General features: G+C 42.6%; 1 protein-coding gene across 2 annotated transcripts in view; it reads left to right on the top strand.

Annotated features, from left to right (window-relative positions):
- The first annotated feature begins 9,100 nt into the window (after positions 1–9,100).
- The window catches only part of SLC25A48 (solute carrier family 25 member 48), a 48,856-nt gene continuing 39,252 nt past the window's right edge, over positions 9,101–18,704 (top strand). Inside the window, exons 1-2 of one of the 2 annotated variants that reach the window (XM_078854165.1) lie at positions 9,101–9,328; positions 11,964–12,007. In XM_078854165.1, the coding sequence (XP_078710291.1) occupies positions 9,283–9,328; positions 11,964–12,007 (90 nt within the window). In that variant the 5' untranslated portion in view covers positions 9,101–9,282. The remainder of the gene's footprint in view (positions 9,329–11,963; positions 12,008–18,704) is intronic. The other variant, XM_078854166.1, reaches the window with a different exon arrangement.

The following is an 18,704-nucleotide window of genomic DNA, read 5'->3' as shown; positions in this document are numbered from 1 at the left end:
AATGTGGCCATGCCAGTGCGCTTGAAGCTGTCAGTGTGGTCGGACTGCAGCACTTTCCCGACTGCGCTCTCCGAAGGCTGGTTTAACTCAAAGCGCTCTACATCTGCAAGTGTAGCCATGCCCTTAGCTTCAGATTTTCTTCTGTCATAGGTCCTTATTATCCTACGCAGAGGGCCTATGTACCCATTAAAACTCCTTAAGGGTGTAAGTGGGACTTAAGTAATGCATAGATTTTGCATTGGCCCTTTCCACCAGAGTGATTTCTAATCTAAATATTAGAAAGCTGCCCTACAACAAATTTCTGTATACAATGCCCATAGTCGGAGTAAAAGTCTGAGGGTATTAGCTTATTCAAACAGTATCTATGGTCCTATAAGCAGGCAGGATGGGCTTTATTCCCAACCAAAATCTTGAAGTGTGTGCATAGGTCCTGGAGCTAGAGGTGCTGGGAGTCCTGCTGCACCCCCTGGTTTGAAATGGTTTCCATTTACAGTTTTGTTCAATGGCTTTCAGCACCCCCACTATAAAAATTGTTTGGGCATGATGGAGCATGTATCAGTGTTTGCTGTGTTCCCCTCCGTGCCTAATCTGGAGGGAATATAGAGAATTCTTAAACCTTTAACATCTTTTTTCTAAAAAACACCTTTGCATTTTACCTTTAAGAACAGATGGTTCATCAGACTGCCAAAGGGCTGCAGCTACTTTCCTTGGTCCTGGAGACAGAGAGCATAACCCTGTTACAAAGATCAATGATTAGCCTGAGGTACTAGCTTTTGCTTCCAGTTCTTTCACTTAAGACTGGAGTGGAACCTAGCTCTGTACAGAAAATGCAAGATGCTCTTCGACTTCATTGTATATTGTTTGCTTCTGTCAAACTATAAAATGATCATTCCTTTTCATTTACCTACCAAATCCTACCTATAGGTCAGATTCTTCTCTCACTCACACTGGTGTAACTCAGTTGACTTCATTTGAGTTACTTATGACTTGGCCTAGTGTAAATCAGATTAAAACCATGCCTGCATAAAACAGTGGACACTAAGGTAAAAAAAAAAAATTAAAAGCCCAGCAAATATAGTCACACTTCATGTCATGTTGTCTCTGTAGTATAAATATCTGCTTATGCTGTATAAGCTTTCTCTAGTCTCAGCAATAATCTTTGCTACTGTCTCTGCAGAGATCAGCAACAGCTGTGTCTTCAGTTTCATTAACCACATAATGTAGGCTTTAGAATGCTATGTAACCCTGATGTCCAGTTACTAATTATGAGACTGATCCTGCAAGATGCTGAGTGTTTTGGCCCCAGTCCTGCAACACATTTCAACTTGTGCTTGACTCTGAGAGTACACTGAAGTCAACGAGGCTACTTATATGCTTACAATTAAGCATGTGCTTAAGTCATTTGCAGGATCAGGGCCAGAATGCTCAGTATCTTGTTGGGTGTAGCCCTATGCGCTTGGTGGGGCATATCCTGTGCTCGTTTAAGTTCTTGAAGATCTGTGCTGTCAAGGAGTCCCTGCTATGGCGTGGAGTATTTAGAAAGAGAGGTTCCTCCCCCAGATTTTGTTGTACAAACTAGACTCTATCCTGGTCCATCTACTTAATCATGAGCCCTTATTTAGGTGGTAAAGTGGTTTTGGAAGCACAATCCTCTCTGCATCCTATTGGTGACAATGCAGGTCTTGAAGCAGAGCCTTCTGTCCAAGTGTCCTTAGGAAGGATACCAATAAGTGTATGAGGGGTCTGAATGATGGTTTTTGGAATTCACAGGCTGTGATCATGTAAACAGCTGCAGTCATAAGGTGAAATTCTGCTCTCTGATCCAGAAAGTAGATCTCAGCTCTACTCTGGTTCTCTTCTGACATGGCTGGGACTCCTGTGGTTGTCAGTGGGACTTCTGGAGAGGGGATTAGAGGACTCAAGATCTGTCATATTGATCTGGGAAAATAATTTTCCCCTATGGATCCAACTTTGCCTTTTCCACACTGTTATATTTCTGTGGCTAGCTCTGTGAGTGAAACATTCACCTCTTTGAAGAAGCTCCCAGTCTTCTCTAATAACATAGTAATGTAGTGCTAACACTGGATTGAAATTTGCTTCTGAATGGGGAAATGGCATGGTGTACGCTGAGCCGTGCACTGTGCATTATTTGCTGTTGAAATGTTTCAGTGGGATTGCAATCACAACTTGGAGCCTAGTTAATACCTTTGAACAAACTGCTCCATTTAGGATCATTAGTAGTATAGCCACATAATTCACTCCGTGCCCTTTGAGCCTTCTCTGCCAAAGAAACTTCCTGCTCATTGAGGATCTTATAAATCGCTGTTATGTCTCAGATGTGGGGAAGAGAGGTGGAGAGAAACAGTCATCACTCACTGAGGGTGGCCTGGCCTTTATATTGCAATGTTTTGGAAAGAAGTGTCTTTTGAGCCATCTGCTTGTTAAAGCATTGCTCAGGCACACATCCCCTGGGAAATTTCTTCACCTTCATAGGTCACTGGGAAGCATTGATTTCAGTTTGTTTGGAGTTTGCAAGAGCATTCTAACTTGCTGGGTTCCTTTCAAGGTGTCATCGCTTCTCTTGTTCTCTGATGAGAATCTTAGCACTGGGAAAGCCTTTGGCTGTGGAAAAGGATCAAGTCCAGGATTTTTACGATATCTCAAGACTTTTCCTACATGACATTCTGGACAGAGCAGCTCCTATCACTGAATGGATTGTCGGACACTGCGTGGGAATTTCTTGTGAGACACTTACGCTGACAGTTGGCTCATTGGTCAGCTGCACTCTGAATGTAAAGGATACTGTGGACCTAATTTTGCACTGGTGTACACACTGGAAAATCAGTATGGCACTATGGCAACCGAAGGCAGAATGTGGCTCCGTAGCTCTATTTCAGAGTTGTACGAGTTCCTTTGTTGGAAGGGGAGAGTTATCAACATTTGTGGAAAGCTTGCTGTTCTCTGATGACCCTGGGTCAGCACTTGCCACTTTCATTAGAAACCTTAGATCTAGTGATGATGCTGATTCTCTGTGTCATTTCTTAATCCTGGTGCTGCTTAACAACAAGGAAAGATGCTTTCCCCACTCAACACACGATCAAAACAGCTGAGGTATGAAAACTGTACTCTGTCCACAGGGAGCCAAATGCTACTGATGGAGGACATTACTACAGAAGGAATTAATGTTGTAATGATGGATGTTATGAAGCTAATGGATGTGCCTAGTTATGTAGAGGAATCATCTAATAATAAAGCAGTTGCAGGCATGTATCACAGATAATAATGAATAATCTGGAGCCCTCACTGGCAATCAATTGGGAATGCAGGTGGCTTTCTCCCTGTACCCAATTGTAACCTAGATATTCTGGCCCTGATTCAGTGGCTCTCTTGCAATTCTGTTGGCAGGAACATTGCTAGGAAGGATGCGAAATCTAGGGTGATGTGATTAGCACTAGTACATGTAAACAAGCTATTCAAAGGACAGCAACTCTAGGCCTGCCCCTGCTCCTATTGAACTCAATGGCTATTCAGACACATTGCTGAATTCTAAGTTAACTGTACCCATCAGGAGAAAAAACCCAGGCATTCCCCTGTGGACAGCTCACTGCAAAACTCTAAAAAGCAAATGAATTGCTCGGTCATGTAAGGAATGGGGTAGAATGTTGTATGAAAAATACTGTAGTGCCATTTTATAAACCAATGGGACACCCTCCCCGGAATAGTGTCTTCAGTTCTGGAAACCTTATCTCCAGAAGGACATAGGGTGGGATTGTCAAAAACTGTCTGAGTGATTTAGGCACGTGGTGCCCATTAAAAGTTAATGGGACCTGTGTAACTGAATACCTTAGGCACTTTTGAAGATCCCTCACATAGAAATACATGAGTGACAAAAATAATTAGGGGCAGGGGAAAAATCTATATGAAGAGAGATTGGAAAGCCTGGGACTCTTTAGGTATTAGAGGCAACAAGTAAAAGGGTCCCCTATATGATATGCAATGTAATAAGCGGCAGAGTGAAGGTGAATCTTGCACTCCCATGTACCCTCTCTCATAAAGCAAGAACCAGGGGACATGTGGTGAAATTGAAAGGCAGCAAACTGAAAACTGATGACACAGTGGGATCCATATCTCAAGACATTACTGAGGCCAAGAACTCAGCAGGGTTTTAAAAAGGAGTTGGCATCTATATGGGGAACAAGTCATGTGCGATAGGATGAACTGAATTATAAGGGGCATAAAGCCTCCTTCAGGGCAGAAGTCAACCTCTGACTGAGGGAGCAAGGCAGTAGGAAGAACACCTGCCTCCTCCCATCAGTACCAAAGGGGCATTGGCTGGGCTCCTGTACGTACATGCCAGTAATTTTAATAGCTTCCACCAAGCATTCCCAATTGATCACGTGTCTTCTCTGAAAAATGTAATGCCCCAATGGAGCATGGGCAGCAGGCACTAGGTTTTCTTTTTAGTGAAAGGCAGAACCAGGATCTGCTGCTGCTTCTTTCAGCAGATGGCCGTGTCCTAGTACCCCTGGCTGCAATGCTTTGTTTGGGGTTAAATATTCTCCCCTACTGTTTGAGCTTTTTCAGGGGTCAAGCTCTGTAATGGCATCTTTACCACTGAAACTGCAGACCCTCAAAATGATGCAGTTATTAGGACCATTCCCCTTATAACTTCCTATGGTTCGTGATGCATCACTACATCTTCAGCCACAGGTCTCCATGCACCTTCCAAGTATCGCAATAAGTCTTTTTGACCATGCGAGGGATTTAATATGTCCCTGGAAGCCCCTGTACCATTCCACTGGGGTGAACTCTTCCCCCATATAACTGATGTGCCCTGAGAACAATAGTGTCTTTCAATGCAGTCACCGATGTGTGTCAAGTCTCACAAGCTTCCTGACCCAGGTTGATAAATCTTAGTTGATGCTTAAGCAAAACACCATCATTTATCCATATTGCTGATCCTGAACAGAAAATGTGCATTTGGATCCTAGTCAGAACCAATTAAGGGCAGAGCAGGTAAAGGACTGAGGCCATAGTGTCAGTCAGTGCAGCTGAGATGGCAAAGGGGGACTTGTAATGGGCCAGGAGCTCTTTGAGCTAGGGGGTGGTCCAGAAGGAATCAGAGCTTTCTCTGAGGTATAATGCTATAATGGTGCAGCCCTTACTCTGGGCAGATGGCTAATACCCAACCCAGCCCTTTATTTTCAGTTCATCTTTGGTTTAGGTTGAATATGTCTTTTCAATTTTCCTCCCGTGTTTGGCTGGTGTCATTACATCTCTCTTCATAAACTGAGGGCTAATCTACCTACCGCGGCCAAGGACTTGAGGACTAGTCTTGGGGTTTCATAAACCCCACTGTCTCCCACTCTCAGGCTGGAGGCACAGGAGCATTTTGGAGTAAACAGGGTTTCATAAAAGAGCTGCTTGTAAAATCAGTTTGCCTGGCTAGTGAATTTCACTGTACGTCAAAGAGGCTAAACGGGTAGCCCTCAAGTCTGTTTATTCACAGCTCAGGTACAGCCCAGGCCGGGGTCTACCCCTGCCACTGTGCCTCAAGGCTACCCTGGAGACACCACCTCTGGGAGTGAGAGGATAGCTCAGGTTCCATGCCTGTCTGGTACTTGGCCCTTTGCAGAGACTGTTAACAGTGGTGCCTAGATTGTAAGTGAAGAATGATCATGGAGCAGGGGTGTGTCTAGTGGTGTCTCACGGGGATCAGTTCTGGACCCTACACTATTTAGCATTTTTAACACAGATCTGGAAGAAACCATAAACTCATCACTGATAAACGGTGCTGATGACAAAGCAGTTGGGGAGGGGGGTGGTAAATAACGAAGAGAACTGATACAGGTTACTGATACAGAGTGATCGGGATCATTTGATACGCTGGGTGCCAACAAACAATATCCATTTTAATGTGGTTAAATGTGAATGTAGACTTTGGGGAACAAAGAATAAAGGCCACACTGACCGGATGGAGGCTAACATCTGTGGCACACTTTTTCACTGGTGTATCTTCAGACAGTCTGGATTTACTTGGTAGTCTTTGCATATGATGCTGTCTGGTTTACTTCATTTACACATTGGTTAAATTCATTTTTAGTCATTTTGTAGCTTCATATCATTTTTTTTTAATCTACTGGCCTTGATCAATTTTTTTAGGTCCCAGTCATGCAAAGAGATGCAATGCCGTAGACCCTGGGAAGGCTGAAGGCTTTGCACCCGTGTATCTGTTTGCAATATTAGGGTTGCAGTTATGCTTTTATAAAGAGCTTAACATACAAAGAGGAGTTAATCCTGGACCAGAGTATCTGAAATGTAATGGATCATAATAAAGAAATATTGTACACTTGCCCAATCAAGTTTAACCTGTATTGTAAGCCTGGGAACCCATGCTGCACTTGTTGATGTGCCCCCATCATGATTAAAGCATGGGCCAGGACTGAAGTATCCAGTCTGTTTGGGCACATACAGTACAGAGATGACCTCCATAGAAAATATATGGATCCTTCCAGGGCTGGAAGGAGGCTTCTTTACATCCCACAAAATCCCACACATCTCCTAGTCATATAAATGAAGGCTCTTCCAAGTTCCCATGACTCTTCCCATTGAATCCTCTCCTAACTTTTTGCTGATAGATTACCACTTTACAAGTCTTTATAATTAGCTCCTTGTCAGGTATCTCAGCCCTTTTCCAGCGCTGGTTTGAAATAGTAAAGTGAAGTATCTGATTCATTTTTGGGAGCTAGTTATTCCAAGTGCTGTCAACTGCCCAGCTCACTGCAAACAGATTGGCACCCACTATGTTCAGAGATACATTTCCAGAAATTGAGCTCATCCTCCATTTCAGTTCTAGCTTCCCAACTCCTTCTGAACTATATCCAAGTTATTTACAGTGAAGTCTGAATAACAGCTGGCTGCAATTCTATTTTACAGTAACATGAAAATCATTTAAAAATATTTCACATTTAATGGGATACTATTCAAAATGTGGTGGGGGAATTTAACTGTGTGACTCCATTAAGTTAAATTGAAGACGTGGCGAATCCACCATACATCCCTCCTTCTGAATAGTTATCCCACTTGGCCAGATTTTTCAATGGTCTTCATGAAAATAATACACACAAAGTCCATGTGCATCCATTTATACATTATATTATTTTTATTATTATTGTTATTTTATTATTTATTTTATTTATTATTAGAGCTGGTTGAAAAATGTGGGGGGGGGGTCAGAGAAAATTTAAATATTGAACATTTTTGGTTGAAAGCCACAATATTTTGATTTTCAGGCATTCTGTATTAATTAATTTAGTCCAAAAGAATTTTTTTCTATCAAAACAGTTTTGATGGAAAATTTCCAGTCAGCCCTAGTCCCAGTGGAAATTTAACCCATTATGGTGCAAAGTATCCCATTGTGTAGAACACTTTTGATAGTGGGGGAGGGATAATCCTTTGGGAAATTCCCTTTTTTCTCACTTTCTTGCCCCTCTCCACCAAGGGCATGGCGCACCCACTGGACCATCTGGCTGGCTCATGGTGTGCTCTCTTGAGAAAACGTCCCATGGACTTAATAGCGGTACATGAAGAGTCACTTCGTTTTTGTCATTTTTGTCATCTCTTTAGATCTCACTTGTACAGAGTCAAGCAGAACGATATGATAGCTCAGGGTGCCTAATTTTTTAACTTGGGAGTTCATAGAGTCAACTGGTTTAATCAGACCTATTGCACCTCAATCCTAACCCAGTAGTTCCTGGCTTTGAATGTACTTAAGTAAAGTTTCCTGGCTATAAGTTGACTGAATAGGAGTAAGTTCCATTTTTCTTGTTCCTCAATAGCAACAAGTTTAGGTTTAAGTAGGGGCCCTATCCTACAAACCCTTACTCACATAGGTATTCCTTATGCAAGGGCATTAACAGCTGGTTTCTATAGGGACAGCCAGGAAAATTAATCCACATGAATTAAAGGTGTGAATTTGAAGTAGGTTAGTAAAATGACATTAAACCCCTGTGTGAACATTGTCACTGAGAATTAAGGCCACTTTAATTCTGATTAACAGTGTCCACACAGGGATTTAATGAAGTTTAACTAAGTCATTTTCCTGGATGTCCCTCTGTTGACAAATCCTAAAGTGTGAATGGTGTCATTGGCTTCATGTATGGAATATTGAAGTCAACAGGGCTACTCATGTGGGTAAGGTCCACTCATATGAGTAAAAGTTGGCAAGATTAGGCCCCAGATGTACAACTTCCCCAAGGATAGCTATACTATGTGCCTTAGTCTGTACTTAGATGACCAGATTCTCAGCATAGCTGTGTTGAACTCAGTAGAGTTACTCTTATTTACATCAGTTGACATTCTGGACCACAGTCATTTTCCCTTGCATTCAAGGGCCACAGTATGAACTCTTTACTCATATTGTGATCGCATATGCGGCTATGTATCACATGAGAGGCAGTGTGGCTTAGTGGATAGCACAGAGGGTTGCGACTGAGGAGACTTACGTTCTGTTCCCAGCAGATGACCTGGGCAGATCTCTCAGCCTCAGTTTCCCCATCTGCAAAATGGGAATAATGATAACTTTTCTTTGAGATCTACTGACTAAAACACAATATAAGAGCTAGGTATTGTTGTTGTTGTTATATTGTGACTTGTGTGAGGATCTGCTCACCGACATAAGTAAGTAGTTCGTAGTATGGCCCTAACTCCATGCATGCCAGACCTGGAATTTCATATTAATTCATGTTTTCAAAATATTATGCCTATGGAAAAGCCCTACCTTTTCAAATGCAATTATCATCAACTATCATTATTGCCAGTAACATAAAATCCCTTTTACTGATTCTTCTTTCAAAAGGAACAATTAGAACACAAAGTAATTTGACCTGCAATAAATGCATGGTTTGTACTTAGTCAGTAACCTTCCCCATTTGTCTCTAAAAGAAAAAAAAAGTGTGAAAATTCCTATGCTCTGGTTGTACTGTGCCTTTAAGGTTTGGGGGAATGATGTCACAGTGGGCTTTGGAGGCACTTTGAGACAGGCTGTGTGAGAGGTTAGAGTCAGAGTTGTTGCAGTTTTAATTCTGCTGAAACATGTGAAAGACACAAACTCTTACTACAATCCCTTTGGGACACCCCATGGTGTCGAATTCACTTTTCTACATAACAGAGTCAAAGAGACACATTCAAGCAGTCCTCAACAGCACATGCTGAAGAAATTGACTGTGAATTGCAAACTTCCACGAAACGATTTGAATAGGAATTGTCCAGCAGTTTTAAAACATGGGCAGTCTTCAATTAGAAGATTTTGTAGCTGGTTGGATAGGAGGTAAGTAACACTGGTGGGATATTTTGGGACAGTAACACCAGAAATTTACCAAAAATAGGTAAGTGTTTGTGCATTTTTAAAAATGAAGTCTAGTGATGGATGCTTTTATCAAGTTGCGTGCATTTATTCCTGTCTGTGTTTGTATGTGTCATTTGCCACATTTGTACAGAGAGGATAGTTTCAATTAAGCAGTAACAGAACATCACACAGTTTTATCTGTCTGTTCTAAGATATCAATATGCAATGAGCTGTGGGATATGACATTATGGTGTCATCTTTACATTACACATTCCTGAAGTAAGTGTATGATCTACAAGGCTGAATGTCTCTAGCTGAGAAATATGTAAAATGATATTGTAACCCAACACTTAAGACTATGGTTTTATAAAGGCATTCTAGTGTTTGCCTATTGAGTTCAGATCCCTGTGCATACAGCCTCATATTTAAACAGCTGGCAATCCTCACCAGCCAATCAGATGGCTCCATTAATCCACACCCTTTTATGAAAGGCACAGATCTGGTTCTGAGTGGATCGTCCTGATAAGGATGTAAGAGTATTATCAGGACAATTCTCACTATCAGACTAGAATGATTGATCAGGCAGTTTTCTGAAAGAATTGATTCTTGCCTTCTGTAAAATAAGTGCCATCTTAATTAGAAAGTGTAGGAAGAAGTATCTTACACTTCTAGAGAGCTCCTTTTATCTAGAAAGATCCCAAAGTGCACCACTAAAATGCAGCTATCACTGGGTTGGAAGACAGCTGGCAGGTGGACAACACAGCAGGGTAGAGAAAAAAAATTTGGCTAAGAGCAGGTGGCTACTGTTAAAAAGTGCTACTGTTGTGGATTTTTAATGCCCACACAGAGCACATGAGGCTTTTGTATTGGCCCCACACAAGGGTGTGAGACCACTAAATAGTTTGGGTCAATGTCCTCATTTATTTGGGAAAAACTGGAATCTTTTCCAAATTACCAAGAGAAAGGGTGAGGCTTGATTTCCAAAGCCTGAGGAGACTGGAGTGTCTGTTGTGATGTTATTCTGGCTAATTTGCCCATGTCTACTACTGCAAAAACATGCATATATGGGGCAGGAAAACTGGGTGAGCAAATAGCCAGTTAGGGATAAAATTTGCCAATTGTGTGTGCAATTTTCATGCACAATTGTACTCAATACTCACATAAATCAAATTCACGAATGCATGTGATGCTGAGCTAAGCTTCCGGAGCAGTTTTTAAAAGATTCTTATTCTCTACCCCCACTTTGCTTCTCTCCTCCCACTTCTTGTTGTTCTCCCTTTGATAGGCCATAATGGAAATGTTTCTCCTGGGCATTGCAGGGCGGCGGCTGATTTCCCACAACTGAGTAATATGGTAATATTCCAATTCTCAACAGAGCTATCAATTAACTATGAAGCCATTTGTCAGGAGCCAGGGCTTGCACCAGAGCTAATCTCCAGGCAGCCTCATCAGTACAGCTGGCCTGCAGCAGGCTGCCTGATTGGCCTCGCCACCATTGGCCATGCCAGCTGATGGGCTGCTGGAGCTAGCAAGCCTGCTCTTAGGCCCGCAGCAGCAGCAGCTTACTGGCTGCTCAGTGCTCATGGCCACCCCATGCCTGCTGCTCCTGCTTTCCACCCAGCCTAGCCTTTGTCCTGCCCCTGCTTTGGACCCCCTTTGGACTGCCTGCTACCCTGCTTGCTCCAGTTACTGACCCTGAGCTTGAGCCATGGCTTTGGCTTCTGACTACTTACTCTGGCTTGACCCTTGGCTCTACTATCCAATTCCTAGCATCCGGTTTGACCCATGCCTCTGGTTTCTGATTACGGCTTAATCCTCGGCTCTGGTTTCCAGGAACTGTCCTCTGGTTTGATCCATGGTTCTGACTGCTGACTCTGGTTTACCCCTCAGCTCCAGCATTGAGTGCTTGACCTTCAGCTTGACTCTTGGCTCCACCTTCCAACTACTGACTCCAGTTCTGACCTTAATCGCTGGTTCCTGACATCTGCTCCAGCCATGAAGTCTCACACCCGCTCTGATCACTAGGCTAGACCGCCCTTGTCCCGCCACTGAATGACAGAGATTTTCACAAGCAGCCTCAAACGCACGCACACAAAACCTGGTTAAGAGAAAATAGATTTTGCATGGGAAAATAGGTTTTGCATGTGCAGAGGTTGAGTATAAAAATCTGTCCTCCATGTTGCAGACAGTGCATGGGACAGCACCGCAGCCCCTCCACATATGCTATTCCAGCCCCTGGTCTGCAGTATCCTCCATAAATCATTCACAGTGCCCTTCATGTCAACTGGTCTCACCACCACCACCTCTCTGGGTTGGCTCTTGGGGATCTGGAGCAGATTATTAGCTCCATCTCACAAAGGGAATGTCAGTTCTCCCTGTGCATCTGCTCTGCAACTGACATCATTGCTTCAAGGTGTACCCTTAGGTTCTACTGACGTGTAAATTTTCATCAACTAAGTAATGAGCAGAATGATGGCGAGTGCTCTGATTGGCTGAGGGGAGCTCCTATGTAACAGGGCACGGATTTGAGTTTCATTGGGTAAATGTTACAAAAGTCTCTCCTTTTAGTTGACTCACCCAAATGTGTTTTGTCTAATGACCTTATTTTAATCCCCAGGAGCTGCAAGTGTAATTGTGGGGCATCCTCTGGACACAGTAAAGGTAAAATATTTTAAGGCGCACTTTCACTTACACAGATGGTGAGATTCATCCGTTTGCAGAGGGCCAGCAAACAACCCACACACTAGCTTCCTGTCCAGGGATAAATTTAACCCCTAAGGAAAATGCACCCACATTTAGTGATATTTCTCCTTGTATTTTTCTTTCTTTGTCTCACCTCTGATTTTAACACAGAAAAATTATTGAAAGACCTTTCAAAAGGAAGATATGAAAATATGATTATCAGGTAAATTCCCTGGATGGGATCAAAACTGAAAGCGAAAACTACCCATTATATAATGTTCCGCATACTGAAAAAGTCAGCACACACTTTATCAACCTGTGTAATGGTTGAGTTTACAAAGGCCAAAAGGCAAGCTGTATTTGTCTTTGCTGAAGAGGTATTTTTTTAAAGGTTTTCCTAAAGTTGGCAGTACTGTAAGGACAAAGTACAAATATAGCTATCCTGAAGCTAGGAGCTGCAGTTATTCAATAGCCATTCCTATCATCCTCTTTCCTACAAAAGAAATCTGTTTTTTTTTTTCTAGATGGATTTACAGGTGTGGTGTTAGATGTTTGTTAACAGGTTCTTATACTGCAGTGCAGACAAGGCAGCATAGTCTTTAACACAGATAAAGCTAGTTGAGTTGAACACACAACTGTTGGGGCATGTTAGTATTTTACTCTAATCATTGAAGCTTTAGAAGAACATACCACTCCCTCTCCTTCTCCACTGGCAAAGTATGTTATACATCTCCCTCTGTGGATGTATAGAAATACCGTTGCTAGCTAGTGGATTTACTTCTTCAACTCAAGTGGAAGAGGCCTGTGCTTTAGGCCAGGATTCCCACCCTGCTGATGACTCCTAATGGAGGTCATTATACTTGTATCTCAGTGCAAGGCCCAGTAGCCAGTAGAAATACCGTGGCTCTGCAGCGGGGATGATCAGACCACAAAGATTCTGAAGCCCTTTCATCAAATGTTCCATGGTGGCTATCTCCACAACTGCATGGAGGAGTTGTGGCTGGGCAGGGGAGGGTTGTGTCAAGAATCCAAAATGAACTGCCTGCGTCAGGCACTCATGGAGCACCACAGTTACTGCTATAGTCCAATGAGCTGCCGAGTAGGTCCTGAGAAGCACCATTGGCTGAGAGAGGATTACATAGCTTGTTGGTCAAGAACAGTGGCTCTGAGAACTCTGAGGGAAGTGTAGGCCAAAGTGGCCTATGCGGTACCCTTTCTACAGGTTGAAGAAGATTGTCCCTCTCACACATGCTGCAATGGGAAGTGGGGCCAGGGTTCCTCTTTTGCAGGGAGGCTAATGCTGATATCACTATTACCCTGCAGCAATCACAGTGCTGTGTAATAAGAATCAAGCCCCTGTGCATGGAGCTGGGAGGGGTGGTGGTGGGGAAGTAGGCTGGGTAGGAAGGCTTCTTGCATCATCTGCCCAGCCCCTGCAAACCTGTGCAGGGACCTGTGCAACATGTGGCTACATGATGGCACATTTTATTTTACTTTCCTGCTATTTTCAAAGCCAGCTAAGAGATTTGGTAGCCAAATTGCGATGAAAATGAACAGGAATAGGGCTTTAAGAATCTCAGCTTATAGTCCTTGTGCTCTTGCTCCAGAAGAGCTGATCTTGTGTTTATTAAGAAGTTAGATACCATCAGACTGAGGATCATTGTTGCTTGAGGTACTTGGGTTTCTTCCGGGACGCATGGTGCTGACTACTGAACTGTGTCACTGACTGCAGAAGCAGTGCCAGTGAATTAACAAATGACACTGGGAAGCCAATGTTCAGAGCCGAGTATGTGCAGCAGGAACTGTGTGTTGGCTATGTTGTCTATGAATGCCTCTGGAAATGCTGTTTGCTTACATCCCAGAGAAGTGTCTTCCTTTAAGTCCAGCAATATATGGCTTTGATGTCATCACAGTGTGTGGGTGATGGACACGGGCAATGTATGTTGTTGGGAGCGTTTGCGTTCTGTTTGTTCAGGAGCTGCCAAGTAACAAGTAGTGCATTTTTCAGTGCTTATAAAGACAACTGTCAAGCTGACACCTCTGTTACATTTGCTTCTGGATGTCGTTTGGGAATACCAAGTAGGCAGTTTTGTTACTTTTCCAAATTGGAGTGGGAAGGAATCTAACCAATATTGAACTACAAAGTAAGCACCTGAACAGTGTTTACCCATGAACATAGTGCCCAGTGGAATAAGGAATGAAGGTTTCCTCTTTCTGGGAGCTGAGAAACTTGGGTAAATACATGCATTATTTCATGTATATTAAGTTACCAGCATGGCAATTCTCGACAAACAAACCAAACACTTGGTTCAGCAGTTTTTTTCCCTTCCCCATCCCCTAAAATCCAAGCAAGTTTTTTCCCTTGTATTATGAGGGCATGTCTATAAATGGTCTTAGCTTCATTCACCTTTCACTCCACATCTTTCATTTTACCCTTTATACACCAGAACCTTCTTGAGTAGGCACTGTTGCTGTTCTCAGCTTTTGCATGTGATTCGAGATGCTGGGTCTTCTCCAAGACAAAAGCCAATTTCACTAATGAAACCAGAGAATAAACTAGAAAGCTGCTCCTATGCTCATGTCAGGGGAGGACTCCACATGCACCTTCAAATTAGCAATTATCCCCTTTTGATCTGTTCACTTTGTTTATTCTAACCAATGGCTTCACATCCTTCTCCATGCTGGCAGGAGCAGCTTACACGAGCTATCTCCTTATGGTTGTCCAAAGTCAGGGTTCTAAACTAGAACCCAAAGAAAAGACCATTCTGAGACTCTGTTAAAGAGAAAGCCCTCCCTAGTCATTTGCTGGGACATTCCCTTTCACTTGTGTTACCTCTGTTGGGCCATTGGTTGCTTTTCTTTGCCTCTGCTTATTTTTAGTGACTGTTGCTTTTGTCAGTTTTAGGTGGCTTTCATTTCTAATAAGCCACTGTATGCATTATAGCAGTAGAACACACTTATCCAGCTTCTTCAAGGGCATGCCATCAGTGTCATTTTGAACTGGAGTCTGTTTCAATTCAGAATAAGGTTTAACTGCTATGCCTGCAGTGCTTTCATGGCTCACTCATGTGGAGAGAAGCACATTGAATGTTGTATTCACTTGCCACTGCAGTTACCCAAGTCAGACTAACATTTGAGGAATGCTTTAATTAATGAATTTGTTTATTCACAGATATTAGTTTGCATTCTTCTCTCTTCTATATCACAAGGCAGTTTCACACACTGGCCATGCAGGTAAGAGTCCTCCAAGTGAAAATATGATTCTTTGCATTCATGCACGATGATGAACCTTTAGCGTGTATAAAAACAGTTCTGCATTTTAAGCATACAATGATGATGGCCCTGATCCTCAAGTCTGGCTGACCTGCACTCAAATGCGATCTTTATACCAGCTATGCGCTCCCAGATCTTGGGGTCAGTCAGAAAAGCCTCAGTGTAACAAGATGCTTTGCTGAATACTCTTATCCCTCCTTATTTCCAGAAGAAAATCTCATTACACTGTGAGAGGTTTCAAATTCTACCTTTCCTGCACTGCAGAGTGACTGCTATTGAATGACACTGAGTTTCTGTAAGGAACAACCGGTGGAATTTTAAGGATCCGGGATAGGAGATACAATACTGTAAACCTGGAATAGCAAAATCTAAGAGGTATCGTTGGTTGTGAGGGTAGCAAGGCTACTCAAGTCTGAAATCCTTGTTGTGCCATAAATTAAAATGTAATATGGAGGAATAAGTTCCAAAGGAAACTGGTGTAATAAATTCAGGACCAAATTGTCCACTAGTGTAAATCCATTGACTTCAATAGAATTATATCAGCAGAAAATTCAACCCTCACTGTTAGTACGCAGAGGACAGTTTAGTTAAAGAATACTCTCTGTGATGAGAAGAGATTGTCCTTTGTTACTCCAAAACGCATTAACTTTAACCTCTAGGAACCTGGTTAGTGTGTAAAAGAAAAGAAAACAAACCTGAGGAGATGAAATGGAAAAACCCCATGTTAAGGACGCAAATCCGTACAAGAAAGAATTCAGAGTCACAGTAAGCAATAACCATGATGGCAAGGGCAAGGCTTGCCCTTGCAAATAGCCATTCAGGCCCATATCTATGCAAATATCTGAGTTACTCCTGCCATGATGGTAACTGGATGCACAACTCGGGTATGCCGCTCTCCACACAACTGCAATTCTGTGCCTGTCTTTTTGAAATCGAGACCTGCTATATGCGGTACATGAACAGCAGCTGCCGCCTGCCTCTAGAATGGCGAGTGTTTAAAAAGGATGGTGAAAATATTTCTCTTTGATTGCACATTTTAAAAAAAATTATGGACCATTCCTCCACGGACTCATTTTGTTACATGAGGAGTTATGTGCATCGTGTCCCATACATCAAGACGACGGCATATGGCAATGGCACTCAGTATTCTAGATAAACCTGCAAAGTTTGGGTTTACTCTCTCATCCTCTGGGGCTAGGATCCCAGTGATGATTCCCGCAGTAGCTCATTCCGTGCTTTCAACGTGAAAACTCCTCTCCATGGGTCATCTGTGGCATGTCCTTCAGTGAGTTCTCAATATTCATCTTAAATATATAGCATAGATAGCTATTGATATAGCCAGAGTAAAATACCTGGGGACTTCTGCTTGCTAAAGCAATTGGGTGCAATATGAAATGTCCCATTCATTCTTGGAGGGAGAGGATGCTGCTGCCAGCTATGCTGATTTTGGAGCAACTGGAATGATGTAGATGTTGAGTAGGGATATGGTTGTGTATACTTATTTCGTAAGCAACTTTTATCCTGATCTGGAGAAAATGGCATGCGTTGCTTTCTCAGCTGTTAGTGTGGTGCCATAGTGTGATGATGATCAGAGGAAGAGGGAGTGGGGAGATGAAGCAGTAGGTAACGAGGGAGGAGGTTTTGCATTGGAGGAAAATGGATAATAGTCTGCAGAAGGGGAAAAGAGTTTTGCCAAATCTGGGGTTCCTGTATATGAAAAAAATGTAATTAAATAATGGAAATCGAAGGCTGGGCTGAGGGAAATCACCGTTTGCAAGAGAGAGGTCAGAGAGCATTAGTGATGGTTAAATCTTGATCCTACTGAGGCCAATCGCAAAATTCCTTATGTTTCATGTAAGCCTTTGTTTCTTGTTTTTCAAACCTCCTTCCAACTGAAGAACTTGCCAGTGTCACACATTCCAATTTTCTATATGTTGTAAATAACAATTGGGCCAGATCTTTAGCTGGTGTAAAATGGTGTAGCTCCACTAAAACCAGTTATAGGTAGCTGGCTGTTCTTTTCTGAAAGACAGTTTGGAAACTGTCCGGGTTCTGTTATTCAGAGATATCCTACCAACCGCCTACTGATGTGTCCATTCTAAAGACTATTGCACTGGGACTATATGCTGGGGGCAAGATATGGTGATGCAGATAGCTAGCGATAGGGCATGCTGTGCAGAGGGGTCATGACAAGGGGGAAAATGTCATTGCAGATTTAAGGGGTGGATGCAAACACTACAGGGTCATTTAGGCCATCATTCTGTGCAGCCACTTACAGAGGGGGAAAGGGGGTCAGTGCTCTTGATATTAGGATAAAAAACAGGGACTGAATTTCCCCTAAAATAAACCTGCAAGCTAAGAAAATTTGTCAGTTGATTGCAATGACTTTTTTCTATTAAAAACATGAAAGCAGCTTGATGGATGAGCTATATATGTGAGAGGTGAAATGTCTGTTAAACAACACAGGGTTTGTCATGGTTAATGTGCTGGGTTTCATTACTGCTGTTGGTCCTTTTAGAAAACATATAAATATCTCTTTCCAGAAACAAATCCTCTTGGTTTGGAGCAATGTCTAAAACACCTTTTTTTCATTAGAAGTTAGATATTTCTGAGGCTTGGAATGATTGCCTTGGCTCAATTTAATGTTTAGACATCTAGCGTGAAATTCACCTAGCACTGTCAGGGCCATGGAAGGCACCTTATGCAACAGAACTGCTGCAGGTCTGATCTGCAGGGATGGGCAGCTAAAGAGCAGTAGGTGAGGTACTCTGCACACCCTGCATAAAGTGCAGCTAAGCTCTGCACCAGCTCCACCAGCAATGAGAGTTAGGTTGCAGATGGGGCAAGGCCATTGGATTTATGATCTAGTGGCCACAATCCCCGGTGGAGGGGGTTTAAGGTTTGTGGCACCGATTCAAGCACATATGCTGATGTAGAAGCCATGGAGCCATGACCTAACATATGTTGAGAGTCTGAATTCCAGAAACCTAGCACTCATTTTCTTCTCCTGCCATTTACTTGGACTTTGGGGGAGAGGGTAAGTTTTCCTGCTATTCAAGGTTTCTTTCAGGCATATCAACTAACTTAAAGGAGAACACATGATAAATGATGAACTACCTGCTACACTCCCTGAAGTCTAATAACAAAAGGCTTAAAATCATAGGCAAGCTTCCGCTTACATTAGATTAATAGAATTTAAGGCCAGAAGGGACGATTATGGTCTAGTCTGTCCTTCTGCCATAGAATTTTAGCCAGTGATTCCCACATAAAAGCTATAACTTCTTGTTGACGTAGAGTATATCTTTCAGAAAGCTATCTGATTTTGGTTTAAAGACTTCAGGTAACAGAGAATCCACTGCATTCCTGGGTAGCTAATAGTCTCCTTTGCAAATGGTATTATTCT

The sequence above is a fragment of the Lepidochelys kempii genome, chromosome 8, assembly GCF_965140285.1.
Source record: "Lepidochelys kempii isolate rLepKem1 chromosome 8, rLepKem1.hap1, whole genome shotgun sequence".
Classification (NCBI taxonomy): domain Eukaryota; kingdom Metazoa; phylum Chordata; order Testudines; family Cheloniidae; genus Lepidochelys; species Lepidochelys kempii.
This window is presented reverse-complemented; position numbering and strand designations above follow the sequence as displayed.